This window comes from Aulonocara stuartgranti, assembly GCF_965226115.1.
Source record: "Aulonocara stuartgranti genome assembly, chromosome: 7".
Classification (NCBI taxonomy): Eukaryota; Metazoa; Chordata; class Actinopteri; order Cichliformes; family Cichlidae; genus Aulonocara; species Aulonocara stuartgranti.
Genome location: NC_138945.1, coordinates 30043257 through 30059240, shown reverse-complemented (window position 1 = coordinate 30059240; position 15984 = coordinate 30043257). Strand labels below are relative to the sequence as shown.

General features: G+C 40.5%; 1 protein-coding gene across 8 annotated transcripts in view; it reads right to left on the bottom strand.

Annotated features, from left to right (window-relative positions):
* The window catches only part of plppr1 (phospholipid phosphatase related 1), an 83910-nt gene that overhangs the window by 8025 nt on the left and 59901 nt on the right, over nt 1-15984 (bottom strand). For all 8 annotated transcript variants that reach the window (XM_082538822.1, XM_082538817.1, XM_082538816.1 and 5 more), the window contains exons 4-5: nt 6342-6474; nt 3208-3458 (exon numbers count right to left, since the gene is read on the bottom strand). In XM_082538822.1, the coding sequence (XP_082394948.1) occupies nt 3208-3458; nt 6342-6474 (384 nt within the window). The remainder of the gene's footprint in view (nt 1-3207; nt 3459-6341; nt 6475-15984) is intronic.

Genomic DNA, 15984 nt, shown 5'->3' with positions numbered 1-15984 from the left:
GCAAGATAGACAGCGCACAGTGTGCTTTGAGGCAGCAGCCAAGAAAGCTGTAGTCCGCATCTGTGAATACCCATGTGTACACCTGTGTGGATACCTGTGTGGATCAGCATGCTTGCATTCCAAAGGTTTCTCCATGTAATGATCTGCTAGAGAGTGTGGGGAGCCACAGCCCTGTCCTCTATGGTATCAAGCAGGTATGGAGGAGATCAAAACTCCAGACATCCAGAGGCCCCCAGAACACAAGAGACCATGGAAGACCAACAGAGGGGCAGCCGCGCCACTGTCCCAGTAAGAGCTAAGGAGAGTCCCAGATGAGAGCTCATTCAGCAGCCGCGGAGCAGAAGCCAGGGGGAGTTGCAGTGACGCGCCCGTGAGCTCCGCCGGCAGCCAGCTGTGCCTGAGTGACCGAGCCCCAGGCCGAGAGGCCGGGGGCACCCCACCTCCAAAGTGGCCCGAGCGAGCCCCAATAAGCGGCCGCCAAGGAGTGAGCCAGTGTGTACCCGGACGCCCACCCCCAGATACAAAGAACCACCAACGCACCGATACCTGAGGGAGTCCGCCACCGGCAGGGGAAGTGGTGGTGGGTGGAGATAGGCCTCCAAACCTTGGAGGGCCCGAGATGTCCCCAGAGAGGTGGCGTCTGATACCCAACCTGACATATAGACACAGACATACAGGCACACACAGACACAAACATCCATTCCCACCCTCATGCTCTCATATGTACTTCACACTCAACCGACGTGGAGACAGACATAAAGAGACGCTGTACACACAATCACACTCCCCAAGCGTACTCTACTAACCGGGTCTAGGTACCCTTGCCCCTGGAGGGGGGAACTGCACCCAGACCCAGGTGGTGTTACCCTTTTCCCTGCGGTGGGGAGAGGCAGACCGCCCCGACTCCGCAGCAGCAGGGAGGCCCCAGACCGCAGTCGGACGGCCCACTCCTCCTAGCCCCCCCCGCTCCAGTAGGCCGCAGAGAATGGGGGTGGGAGAAGACTCCAAACCTCCCTCCACCCGCTCATTGTAGTGTTGATGCATGTGTGTTCTGAGGTGCAATTAAAACCCAGGAGGGCATAGAGCTACCTGCCAGAGAGCAGCAGGTAAGCGCATAGCCCCTCCTGCTAGCCCTCAATGTCTACATGTATTTAAAATTGAGAGGTGGGCAACGACGCCAGGGGTGAGGCGTACACCCTGATGGTAACTTGGACTCCGTGTATCATGCCCACCCCCAAGATCCTATATGTATGTGTAATGAGGGTGTGATTAATGTGAATGTCTAAGTTGTGGGATAAAATTGAGGCAGAGGCAGCCAGAAGGGGACAGAGGGGGGGGGTAGCCTCCTCTGCATCCTGGTGACAAATATTTTACCATTTCAAAATAGTGCAAAGCCCCCATGGTATAGCAAATCAGTCAGGGAAGGCTGTGAAAAAGTTACATCATAGTAGCGCAAGATTCTGCAAAACAGAGACATCGTTTTTCCCCCACAGAGAATAAAAAATTGAACCTAACAAGAGAACCCATTAATAAGCGGGAGGACTGTCAGCATTTAAAAACAAAAAGGTCTACCTGCATATATTTTCACCTCTTGAACTTTCACCTACCTCTATTCCAATTAGGGCTGCACGATTTTGCATAAAATGAGAATCACGATTTTTTGGCTTAGAATTGAGATCACGATTCTCTCACGGTTTTCTTTTCCAGTATAAATATTTATTGCACTTATTAACTGCACATCAACTTCGTAACAGTTGAGACTGAACATAAAAACAATAAATAAACATAAAAACAACAAATGTCTCACGTTTTGTTGTTGCCGCAAAATGTTGTACTGCTTGAAATTCTGTCTCCACTGTTGCTCGACGCTGCGTGTATAGAGCAGGTAGTGCAACAATAGAAAAATAGTTGCGGGACGGCACTGTGTAGCGTTTGTCTAGGGTGTTGATCATTTTCCTAATTGCACAGTGTTGATGGGAGCCATATCTTTGGTCAGGTGATAAGTGATAGCCTCCGTAATTTCTTTGTGCCTGCGAGAGTTCGACGTGTATAGGGAAGCGCTGTATAAGGTTCACGTTATTGATGTTTGGGTGGTTGACCGGGACAGATTTTCTCCTGTCACTTTCTCGTCATCCCTGACGTGCTCTCCGTTGTTTTTTCCCCTGCTAATTTTAGCATCACACGGCACAGCTTCTGTATCACGTGGTATAAGGCTCCGCCCTTGTCATTTGTTGAGCAGGAAGAGTGAGCGCTTGTTTTCATGCAGATTACGTCCCGGATCAAAATGCGGTACAGTCGTCGTCTTTTTTTAATTTTATTTTATTTTAATCGTTGTCATTTGGAAATGAGATCGCACATAAGTATGAATCGAGATCGCGATTTTCTAACGATTAATCGTGCAGCCCTAATTCCAATCAAGTAGCGAAGGTATCGAATTAATTTTCATCAACAACAATCTGTTCTTGTATTCCTCCTGCTCCTGTTGATAAAATTTGCACTTCCACTCTCTTTTTTCCAAAGATGAGGCCCTCACCCTGTCACTCAGATGTCAAACAGCTGCTCTTCAATTATCGCTTCAAAAAGTAATTTTCCATGCGACCTCCAGCCAATTTTCTAAAAACGCCTAAACTGTCGCTGTGCTAGTGTGAAATATTCCTCACCTCAATTTCAAATAGCATGAAGTCCCTCCTTGCCAATTCCTCCATCAAAGAACCGAAGGTGCTGTGTTTATAACAAATACTCCTTCTTACTCAGTAGTTTTTAACTCCACATACGGTACAGGTATGTGCAGTACAACTTTAAGCAGCCCGGCTCAAATTATATATTTTCTGTCTGGTTTTTTCCCCACAGACGAGTAAACCAATTACCTTCTATTCTAAACTAGAACATGACATTGCTTTTAATTAACTATGCTCAGGTTGAATCCCTGGAGAATTTTTTTTGTCTACACATTATTGGTTGGTTTCTAATTTAAAATGGGATAAACAAACACAAACGTGAGTGTTCACGTGCTACAAAGGGAGAATGAAAGGAAATGAAATATACACCTAAATGCAAATATCGTTACACACATTCATGCCTTAAAATATATCGCATGCTGTTTAATTAAACATATACTGTGTCATTACATTAGATATACGTTTTATAAAATGTTTTTTCAAGCCTTTTTTTGTCTCTGAAATAAAGGATAAGGTGCGGTCCTCTCACCGTCAGGTAAACGGCAGAGTAAACGCTCAGCGAAGCGTCCTTAGATGGGAACGACCGCCGAGCCTTCTCCACCACCACGTGGTTCCCGGTGCAGATGTTGCCGTTGACGATAAACTGGTGATTAAAGCGACACTCGGTGGCAGTGTAGTTGGGCTTGCAAACAGACAGGAAGTAGGGCGAGAGACCTCCAGTCACCACCTGGCCTGCATTGACGAAGATGTCTGTAGCAAACAGACCGAATGCAAACACACCTGCGGCACCACAGACACACAGACGGGAGAGGAGAGAAGAGCACGTGAAAAGCCACAAACACAGAGCAATGAAACAATCACAAATAAACACAGAAGGGTTTATATAAGTTATCACCCTCCAGTGTGGGTGTTTATCTAGCTCCCAGTTCCACCACATTAAATCGTGACTATTGTGTGTGTGTGCAGACATCACTGAAGATGTCACAGTGTGGTCTGAATCAAAACAAAGTGCAAGTTAACTAATGTTGAAATGGAAGGTGAGGAAAAATGGACAACAGCAAGCCAAATACAGACCATAAAAATAAGATAGCGTTTAATATAAATGATGGCGCTGACACTTTCAGCCCACTAACACTGACCAGTGTCTACGTCTGCATTCCTTTTGCTGTGAAATATGACTGCTGATTATCTAGCTTGCTTGGCCATGAAATTAATGTGCTTTGTGTTGTCATCCAGGCGGGTGGGGTGAGGGAGTCGCAGAGGGAGGTTTTGAGGGGCACGGGGACATGATTGTGTGAAGGGCAATGAGGGAACTGGGGGGAGGAGGGGGTTAGAGTGAGAGAAGAGAGGGGAGGGAACAAGTGAGCAGGAAATGCCTTGACAATTTCACAAATTTAACAGGTCTCAAAACATAAATCAGGTGAATTGCTGATTGCATTTCTAATGTGTTTTGTAAAGTTTTTTTTCTTCAACTATGACAGGAAAGTCCAGCAGACTCTCTCTACTGGAACAGAGTCTGTCTGCCCAATTCTGGTAAAGCGTTGTTATAAAATAATCAAAATTCAAAGGTTTTATAGAGCTTTTATAGAAAATTGACACACGGACTTGTCCTTGTTTTTAAAATATATTTAATTTCCTTTCTTTTCCATGATAACACCTGTTAGCTTACCATACAAAAACATGTAAGCAATATTTGAAATACATCAGTAAAAGCAAAGGCTTCTCCACAAACATTATTTTACATGAGAGGTTTCTCTATCCCAGTGTTTGCCTGGCCTTTGGTCACTGGTCTGCATTGGGCAGCGTTCTGGTGAAAAAATCTAATATCACATATCTTTGCCCATAACAGTTGAGCCTCACTGAGTTTAGCAGTAGAGCAGGGCAATATGACCAAAAATATTTATCACAATATACATTTAAAAATTCCACAACTCCACAACTTTATTAATGCAAAAAACCCCATCAATGTATTTTCACTTAAACAAGCAGCTGTTTTTTATGTGCATTTAAAGTTATATAAAAATATAACAGTGCAAATTCCTTGCTGATAGTTTAACCAAAAGGCATTTCCAGTGGAAATTGGCCGACATATCCTCAGCATAACCATGTATGATATCCACAAAACTTAAAAAGAGGTTATACACATAATACGGAAATATTATGTTGAAGCACAGTACGTATCACTCCGTGAGGCTCCTGCCTACCATAGCCGTAATGCTCCGACAATCCATGAAGCGGTGCGGCTTCGTAGCTTAGCAAAGTCTACTGAAAGATTTGACAGATTTTTCAGCGCCGTGTACGACATAAAATCGTTTCAAGGTCAGTAAACACAACCAGAACTCATACATAAGGCACAGGGATTATAAGGGGCACTGTCGATTTTCAGAAAAATCAAAGGATTGATTTTAAGTGTGCCGTATTTTCCAACCAACACGGTAATAACGACGGCCCGCTAGCATGCTCTACTAAAAATAGTGCTTTGTTGTGTATCTGACGGACGAAAGCCAAACCAGTTCCACACCACTGAAGTTGCAGCATTTTTACAAACCAATTGTGGTTCATCCGTTTCATTTAACGATCCACTTTCACCCTTCTCATTCTGCGTCGCCGCCATGTGCGTATGTAAACAAAGGCACTGCGCATGTGCGTTTTACCCATATTCTATCACGATATTTCATTTTCCTATCGTTGCCCAAAATTACACCGGTATTACCGTGAACAGTATGATATAGCCCAGCCCTATTTAGCAGCATATTTCAATTTGATTAAAATGTGACATCTGATGCTTAAGCAGTCAACATCATTTAAACGCATTGGTTCAAATTATATTTACTTGATACTTGAGCCTAAAACATTATCCAACTTCACTGTAAAAAAAGAAAAGTCATCATTCAGCTACCATGTCATTTTTAAAAAAAGTTTTTCCATTTTATCTACAGCTGTTCAACACACTACATCACTGTGACTCGACAACATTACAGCAACAAAGTCAGTACCAGACACACATGTCACAGTTGTTTTGCTCCTTGATGGCCATCTTTGTTGAGAGCCCCTTTCTTTACTGAAGTACCGGATAAATCAGAACTGTTAAAAAAGTTTGTTTTTTCAAGGTGTAAGGTGTAAATCATCAGGGTTGCTAAATCCATGGCTGTCTGCATTTGAGCTCCCCTCACAGGTGACTGACAGCACCGACATTGAGTTTAGTTGTGAATGTACAGCATGCTGTGTCGTGGTTAAGGCTTGGCTGATGTTGCAGATGCAACTTTTATTGAGCTATGACATTAATAAACATTGCTCATATAGTTTTGTATTAAATTAAACAAAACAAGGCTGAAGTCACAAGCAGCGTCTTATTGTGATGGATCACAGAATTGCATGCTAATGCGCTTTTGAATACTAATCTGATCCCTTATTCTACACACAGTCTTTGTGGAGAACTGAATGAAATTATTTCAATCAGATCAGTGATCCATAATTTTCCGGTCTTTCAGTTCATCGCAGCTGCACTGAGGTGATGCGCCAGGCAAATACTGGTGGGACCTTACACATGCTGAAGCCCAAAGTACTTTTCATGTGTATTCAGAGTTTTCAGTCACTGTCTGGTACCATTAGCACAAGTGACCTTAGGGCAGTTTAGAGTACATTGCAATACAAGGTTCTTACCTATGAAGCGTATGATGCGGCGGGTGAGGGGGTTGAGGTAACAACAGTCTCCTGTCACTATTGTTTTCTCCTGGGCCAACAGAGCTTCCCTCGTTGATTTCATCATGTACATGGACACCTCTCCGATAAAAATCTACATACACAAACACACACAGGCACAAAAAATAAAAGAGAATATGAATAGGTGAATATGCACACAGAAGAAGCAAAAAGGAGCGCACAGAACAAAGGCAGAGATTTCAAAGAGGGCAGACGTGACGTCTCCTCCTTAAATATTTAAACTTGTATTTGTCAACCTAAATAAATAAACTTTTATTCTGAAAAACCTGCTAAAATGTTACATCAAATATCTGCCCGACAGGGTTGGATGTTTTCTTCTCTGCACAGTCTATTTTCACTCCAAAAATATTAATATTTTAGAAAAATAAATAAAAAATACAAATGCTGTGGCAAACACAATTAAACCACAGACAGACACACAGAAACACAGTGTTGTGATCTCAGTCAGCAACATGCAGCATCTACTCCTCACCTCTGGTGCTGTGCACATGCTGCCAGGTTAATAATCATGGAGAAGCCAGAAGGCAAGAGGAGGAATTTTTCCCTCCCAAAAAGATTTGAGAACCAAGGAAGTCTAGATTACGTTTACTTTTTAAAAAACTTTTTTTTAATAAAGTATATGAATATGAGCTGTTAAAAACCCAGTGCAACTTTTTTTTAATAGAACACGCATCACAGGGTGCCATGTGCAAACATAAATCATTTTCCAAAACAAAAGACACAAAATACAGCAGAGCAGTGCACCATGCCTGTATGTGTTGTATTGGCTCAGCAGGGATAATATTAAATGAGAAAGGTTTGTTTACACAAGAATAAATATTTGAAAGCAATACAGATTGCCTGAAAGTTGTACTGCATAATATTCTGTTATACTGGGGCTTAAAATTTGTGTTTTAACCCATAAATAAATACCTTTACTCTATAAATAAATGCAGAAAACTGACGCATTAAAATGCAGGAAATTAAATGTCTGACTATCAAAAAAGTAGAACCCTCCAGAACCCGCACTTAACGTTTTAACAAAACTCACACCCAGCGAACACACAGAAGGAAATGGGGAAACATTAACTTTTGGCATCCTGTTATGGAGCAGAGAAACATTTTTATCCAGTCTGGCCTGTGTACATAAACCACTGTGCCTTAATGCAGCCTTTCTTCAGGTCCATTATAGTTTGGACATTTCATCAGGTCTAATGGAAAAACTGCTGCTGGACACACAAAATGGATCTCGTTGCCAGTCGCCTTGGGTGATAAAGACTGCTTCAAATAAATGTGTGTGTTTATCAGAGACAGTGTGTGCATACACTTAGTGCATATGTGTGCACCCATGTGGTTTTGGCCTTTGATGTGTGTTTGTTTGGGGCCTTAGGACAGGTGAATTTTCCTCCATCCCTCATGAATGCTTTCTCATCATCATGTTCTTGTAAACGCAACTCCAGTCCATCTCTTTCTGTGTGGCAGTTAGCAGCGAGAGCAGCTCGTGTTTTGATGTCAGGAAATGCAAAGTAAAAAAATTTTTAAAAGGAATAAATGAGCACTGAAAGCACTCACATAAAAATCAGTATGAACCTTCTAAATCTATGCACTTGATTCAGTCCTGTCTGCAACTGCCAGCATGACTAAAGGTGGATTCATATTTTCAAATAACCATTTGTGTCACAGGATGGGAGGCATAGTGCATAGCGAAACAAGGATCAAATGCATCATGGCAGAAAAATCAATCTCCTGATGTCTAATGATCCAAAAATGTCTATCTTTGCAGACAGAGTGACCAAAACAAGCTTTTGCAAGCTTTAAAAACTGTAAAAGGAAGACAACTTGTAACAGTCAGACTAGCAGCAGTTGCAGTGAACCAAAATACATTTTGCATTAAATAAAAGGTAGCTGGCATAATTAATTATTAAGCCTAACTGGCTTAATTTGAATTTATTTTTAAAGAGCCTCCTTTTTTAAAGTACCAATAATACAAATTAAAAGTCAACCAATGTTTAAAATTTATGACTGAAGTTTGTATATATAGTCAACAAAAATAGAGCCAAAACCTATGCTACAATTGGAAAGTAGCAATAAAAGCAGCAATGCTTTTTAATAAGGTTCTTATTATAAGGATGCAATGTATTATTAATACATTGTTAAATTCAATTAGGCCTACATGTTTTTATACTATTTTATATTCTGTTATTGCAATGTTTTACAAAAAATTTCTAAATATATTTTTAATGCACTTTTTAATGCAATGCTAACTGATTAATTGGGGCATGCTCCCAATGAGACAATGGATGATGTCCTTGTGGATCTCCTCCAAGATCTGGACCGGGCTCCTGGACTGAGCTCCTGGAGAGTCTAAGGTGCAACGTGGCAGCACTGGGATGTTCTGAAACATAACGTCCCCGAGGTGTTCTGCTGGATTTAGGTCAGGCGAGCATGACGGCCAGTCAGTGGTATGGAACTGCCTTCATAATGTCGCCCCTGTTCTCATCTGTGGAAAGCACAGGGCATCGGTGGTTGACCTGGTATTCTATGGCAAATGCCAATTGGACTCCACAGTGTTGGGCAGTGAGCACAGGGCCAACTTATGGATATTATGCCCTCAAGTCACCCTTGTGAAGTCTGTTTCTGATTGTTTGGCCAGAGATTTTCACACCAGTGGACTGCTGGATTTCATTTTGTAGCTGGCATCTTTATCCTGTTCCTCATTGCACAAGGGAGTAGATACCAGTCCTGCCCAGGAGTTAAGCACCTTCTAAGGCTCTAGGTTTCCTAGAGTAACTGCCCGTCTCCTGGAATCTCCTCTATGCTCTTGAGAGTGTTGAGAGACACAGTAAACCTTGTAATGGCTTGTATTGATGTGCCATCCTAGAGGAGTTGGACAACCTGTGCAACCTCTGTACTGTCTCTAGACAACCTCTACCACATGCTACCAGTAGTGACATTGACCCAAGTGTTCCTTTAATTTTTTGAGCAGTATGCATGTGAGTGTGTGTGTGCATATGAGAGAGTCAAACTGTAATGGCCAAGTGAAAGAAATGATCCATCAGCCAACAAGGTGAAATGCCTCATGTCATTATGTAGCAGCAAAAGACAGAATGACCTGATGAAAGCTTAAAGTGACTAATCTGCTGGGTTATTACCACCACCTTCTCCAGACCCAGACAGAAGATTTATAACAAAAAAAAGGTGCAGACCAATTTCTTTGACCTGTCTGAGACTCAAAAAGAAAAAAAAAAAAGCAGTTTTAAAGGTAAAGTCAATGTGTTTGTCCCCAGTCAAAAAGAAATTACAGTCAGAACAAACACAGATAATTACCGGTATAGCAATTAAATTACAATCACATTACAGGATTTTATGTTTTATGGGTATTTTTCCTTTAGCAAGTAGGTCCCATGTGATGTCAATGGGTATATAAGCTTCAAAGGACATACATGCAGCTGATAATGTTCTTTCTTCTTAAAGTCCTTTGTTTTGACATTTAGCTTGAGAAGCTGCTGATAATTAAGCCAATCACTGATGTGTCATCTGCAATCGTAACTTCTAATCTGGATCTGTGTGATAATGTGAATATTGGGAGGATAGGAGGAAGATCAGGACATAGTCACAGGGGCAATCCTCACCACTTTGTGTTGGTTTGAGAGCAAGTTCACAATCCTCCTGCAGAGGTTAAGTCCAAGGCCTTTAAGTGTTGATTCTTTAGGGAATTATGGTAATGCATGCTGTGCTCAAATATATACGATTTATTGGCACATCACTGAGAGTGTTATGACGTGTTGTGGGTGAAGCATCATCAGTGAAGCTATACCTCTTGGCAAATGTATCAGGTCCAGATTGGGTGACAAAATGTCAGGAATAAAATACTTCATCTGCATCTCAAATTGATTTTCCTATGATAGATGGAGAACAGGGTGGCAGTCATTTAAGCATATTACCTTACTCTTTCTTGGAACACACACAATGACTGATGATTTAAAACAGGAGGGGACAACAGGCAGGGAGAGAAAGAAAAGACTCCTGTGAGCTGCATCCTCTGATGGGGATACTGCTGGGTCTGGCTGCTTTACAGGTGTTGACATGCTGGAAAAAACTTTGTGCGTCATCCTCTTTAATGATCAGAGTGCCAGCCTTAACGTTTTTGGAAGGCCTCTTAGGGAGAGTGGCGTTCTGACTCTCAAAATGGGCAGAAAACTTATGTACCTCATCGTGGAGCAAGACGGTGACATTGGCTGTGCACCTGGGCTTACCTACAAAGTGTAAAGTGCTCCTTCCACATGCTCTCAGAGTTGTTACTGCTGAGCCGTGTCTGTACCTTGTCTCTCTAATTCCGCTTGGCTGCCCTCATAGTGCAACATAGGTCATATCGGGAACTTTTGAATTCTCCTTGTTTTCAAAGGCAAATACAGCATTTTAGGGTGATGCAGCATTGCCGGTTCCGAACTTGGCCAACAGCTGTTTTTAGACTAGACCACTTTAATTTCTCATTAATGTTTTTATAACCCTCTGTAGATACTAAATGTTAACGCGTCGCATAGTTTTGTTTAATTCAGCTGAAAATGTTATTACTGTAAGTAACTTTTTAGAGATATATGACACTGTGAAGTCCACATATCTAAAATGAGGTACATGACGAATTGCTGGAGATTAAATAAAACAAAGTATTTATAATGAGCTGAACCATATAACACTGGTGAGATTTATGAGTTTATGTACAATTTTCCAATAATACAGTTTTACGTGCAGTGTGGTGTTCCCAAAGTGTTTTATGATCAAAAACCATCCAATGAGGCTTAATGAAAAGAATTCTGCAAAACAAATCAAGACTTATTGCCAGTTATCACAAACGCTTGATTACAGTTCTTTCTGCCAAGGTTGGCATCCACTTATTGTGTTTAGGTGTGCAATTATTTTTTCATGTAGGGCCAGGCAGGTTTGAACCCCTGTATTTATTACAGACTATTGGTCCTACTATCAGTGAACTGTATTAGACATTTGATAAATTGATAAATTAAATATTACTGACAAAAGTTTTATTAACAGATCATTTATGTGTATTTTATAAGGATTTCTAAGGACCTCATAACCTATTAACTTACACTTATTACAGTGACTTTAACCATTGCCACACAGGTGAACACTGGTTCAAATAACTTTTTTTAACTAGTATAGGATCAGTGTGTTTCCATGCAGGTTTTTTAAATGATTAGTTAATTTTATTTTGTTTCTGTTTTGTTTTTTTCTAAATGATGGCATTTACATTTTCTAGCAGCTAGCACTTGCCTTGAAGCATTTGTCTCACTAGAGTCTGTTTCATCGCTGAAAAGGTTAGGTACTACTGACTGATTGTGTCATTTCAACTCATGCAACCCCCCACTTTCCTTTATACAAATGTCAGTAAAAACTGACTGAAAATAGCCATCTCTATGTAACATGCCAGAAAACTGAGAAACAACTTGGCATTCAACTGACACAATGATGTTGGAGCAGAAAATGAAAAGGTTAAACAAGAGACATTAAAAAGAACATGCAAACCTTTCTGAGGGGGCTTTTTTTTTCAGTAAGTGACCTGACATGAGAGAAAAGAACAGACTTCCAGTTTGTGTATCCCAATAGCTTTGAGACATCAAAACTTGTAAAATCTGAAGTCTCTGAAATATCTGTGACATTAAAAATTATATCAAGCTGCTCAAATGTTTGAAAAAAAAGGGACACATAATAAATGACACTCCTAAAAGTTTAGTGTTAGGACCATCCTTCTTTATGCATCTGCATCTTAGTTTTTCCTTTTCCAGCTTCCACATTATAATGTGAGTACTAGCCTTTCTCTGAACCTAAATTACAACATTTTTCATAAGGAGAAAAAAAACTTAGTAATACGAGTGTAGTATTTACTGAGAAATAGAAATGTCTTTGGGTTATGCATTAAAGAGCAATTTTATTACAACTGAAACCAATGAGTCGATGGTAGAAACATGAAAAACATGTTCCTTTAGTTAATAAGGACAGAAAATGAAAACGGGGCAACGGCTATAACTAATGAGATTGTTCATTAGCAACTACTGGAACAATAAAGACTGTTAACTGTATAAAGTATTATTTGGCCTGTTCATATTGTTGGCAAACTGATGACCAAATAACATTGAGAAAATAAAAAAAAAATACAAATATCAGGGTGATGATTGGTATTTAAATGCTAAAAATGGGTCATTTTAGCCTGTCAGTAGGAGGAACATGGCAGCATCATAAAATACGATTTAATTTTTGTGAATCTAAAGATCTTAGATATTAATGCAATTGAATCAAAATGCATCATTTTAAACCAATGCTGGTGGATGCTTGGCAATATGGCAATGCCATAATATCGAATACTGATCAGAACCTCCAGGGGCCTGAGTTTGCCGGGTTTGGTTGCAGAAAAAGAAAGAAAAAAAAACCAAAAAAAAAAAACCAGACACACAGTTTTGTGTAATAATGGAACAAAGTGTAAAATAAACACTTTGTTAAGTCAAAATAGAGCTTGTTTTGACTTAACTGTGTAACGATACAGTGACATAACTTTTCCCAACTGTGCACTTCCCTTCAACTCTTTAGAAGATACTCACGTCTTTAAGCTCATCAGCTTTGTTTACAGGAGCTTTGAGGAGCTGTTAGACCAATTAGCAGCTAATGAAACAAATACTTCTCTCATGATTCAATGCAGAAAATAAACAAAACTAAAACAGAATATGACTCCTGAAACACCAAATGAATGCTGATACTGCTTTGTGTCTTTGAGGATGTGTGAATAGGATACAGTTTGCATATTCATTTCAGAGGGTGATAATATGTAAAGATGTCGAGCTTAAGTCTTGCTACTCTGCCAAGAGGGGAAAAAGGGAAAAACAGAACAAAAAAAACAACAACAATCAATGCTGCTTTAAGCTTTAAATCTCTTCTTAATGAGCCCATCATTTTCAGTATTGCTACCAAGACACACAATTCAGGAAGTGGAATAAGCCACAAGGAGCTAAAATGGTGTGTGATAAAATGCACAGATGTTGCCCATTTTGGGAAACATTATCTTTTGTTTCTGTGGGATGTACACCTGGCAAAAGCAATATTTTATCATCTTGGCACTGAAAATGATAAAACGGGCTCTATTTTGCCTTATGCCATGGTTGAACGGGTTTATAGGCTGTTGCATGAACACAGCCCATCTAACCTTCACAGCATCCCATTGGTCCGGCCATGTGGAAAACTGCATAATTTACTGACTCTGTACTAATTGGCCCACGTCCCAGCCCTGCCATCATTAATTCTGACTGAATGCCCCTCTGTTTTATGACACATGGAGATGGAATGACACACAGTGTCAAGCACCTGACAAAGCACACTCAAAGGGCACAATTATAAGGTATGGGATGGCGTACCAATGGCTAAAGGCAATTTGTAAAAGAAAGGCCATATAGAGCATATTCCAAAGAGAAAGTCACAAAAAAGGGGGCAGAATAAAAAAAAAAACAGTGGAAAGAAGTGGCAGGATTACAAAAAAGCTTTAACAGCTGACACGGCACTCTCTGAGGAGGGGATGGGACTAAGACTGAGTATTAAATTACGCAAACAATGCGTTAAACAACTGCTGGCCTTTTAGTCAGCTACTGTATATAGTAAATAACGCTTGCAAGTGGGTTCAGTGCAATTTACAAGTCAAGATAAAGGTTGAATGAATAAGTGACACTTGGAGAAAGGAAGAAAGATTTAATCTGCAGGTATGATGCGAAAATCATCCACTAACAAATGTTCCAGTGACAGAGTGGTGTTTATAAACAAAGGATAACAACAAAATAAATAATTATACTTATCTACTGACTGCATACCATGACCAAGTATACACACATGCACTCACTGACCTATTCATAAGGTACACCTCTTCAATGGCTCCTTATCGAAGATTCTAATTAACCAATCACATGACAGCAGGAAAAGCATTTGGGCATGCAGACATAGTCGAGATGACTTGCAACAGAATGGGGAAGAAAGGTCATTTAAGTGACTTTGAACATGGTTGTTGGTTGTAAGCGGTTTCTGAAGTACTTGGACCAGCCAATCTACTGGGATTTCCTCACCAAGCCATCTCTAGTGTCTACAGAGAATGGTCCAAACAACAAAAATATCCAGTGAGTGGCAGCTCTCTGGGAGGAAATGCCTCAGTGATGTCAGAAGCCAAAAGGGGAATGACCAGACTGCTATCATACTTGAGGCAATTGTAACTTAAGTATGCACTTTTTACAATTCATGTATGCAAAAGAACATCTCTAAACAGACAAAACGCAGAACCTTGAAGCAGTTGTGCCACAGCAGCATAAGACCAGCATGAGTGTCATTTCTGTCAGCTAAGAACAGAGAGCTGAAGCTACAGTACAATACAGTAAAATAAAAGGTTAAAAAAACCTTGCATGGTTTGACGAGTCTCGCTTTCTGCTGCAACATTCAGATGGTTGGGTCTGAATGTGGCATAAACAACATGAACACATGGATGTATCCTGCCTTGTACCAAATGTTCAGGCTGCTGGTGGCCTTAATAATTGTTTGGGGATATTTTCTAGGCACACTTTGAGCATTCTTTAAATGATATAGGCTACCTCAATATTATTTCTGACCATGTCTAACCCTTTACGACCACACTGTACCCATCTTCTGATGGCTGCTTCCAGCAAGTTATTGTGTCATTTCACAAAGCCCAGATCATTCCAAACTGGTTTCTTAAAGACAACAATGAGTTCATTATACTCAAAAAGGCTCCATTATCACACGATCTCAATCCAATAGAGCACCTTTTGGATGTGATGGAACTTGAGATTCTTGAGAATCTTCAACCAGCTGCTGCTATCATGTCAATATGGACCAAAATCCCAGGTGAGTGTTTCCAGCACTCTATTGAATTGATCCCATGAAGAACTAAGGGAGCCCTAAAGGAAAAAGAAGGTCCAACCCAGTACTAGTAAGGTGTACCTAATGAAGTGGTCAGTGAGCACACCCACTTACTGAAGTAATCACTGCAGAAAGGTGAGTCAAAATTGCACACAGATGCACTCTTACCCCATGAAGTGTAAATAATAACATCTGTCACATTTCCTGGCCAATCAGAGCACCCTTCCAGATTTTAAACCAGCTTGTGTTATTGTATAAAGCATGTCAAATCTGCATGTGCACATATGTGTGTGAATGCAGAGAGGTGTGTTTCTCTCCGTTCTGCTGACACATCAAGAGACCAAACACCTACATGGAGGTAAATGCAAGCTATGGGATGTCTTTTATTTCCTCAATAAAAGTGACAATAATTCAGATTTTACTTCAGGAAACACGCTTGTGACAACAGTCGGTGTTCAAAGCCTCTATGCAAACACCTAAAGTAGAAGCGCATAAAAACAAGGGACCAAAGGAGGCAGCTGATCATAAATAAATGGGTGGTAGTGCATGTGTTAACCGACTGGTGTAACGATCACATCCATGATTAGATGCCTGTTAAAATAAAAACAAGGTTATGAGGGAAATGGACATGTGACACTACTGAAAAGGGTTTTCTATATTCATTTAGGGAGCAAAATTTAGATTA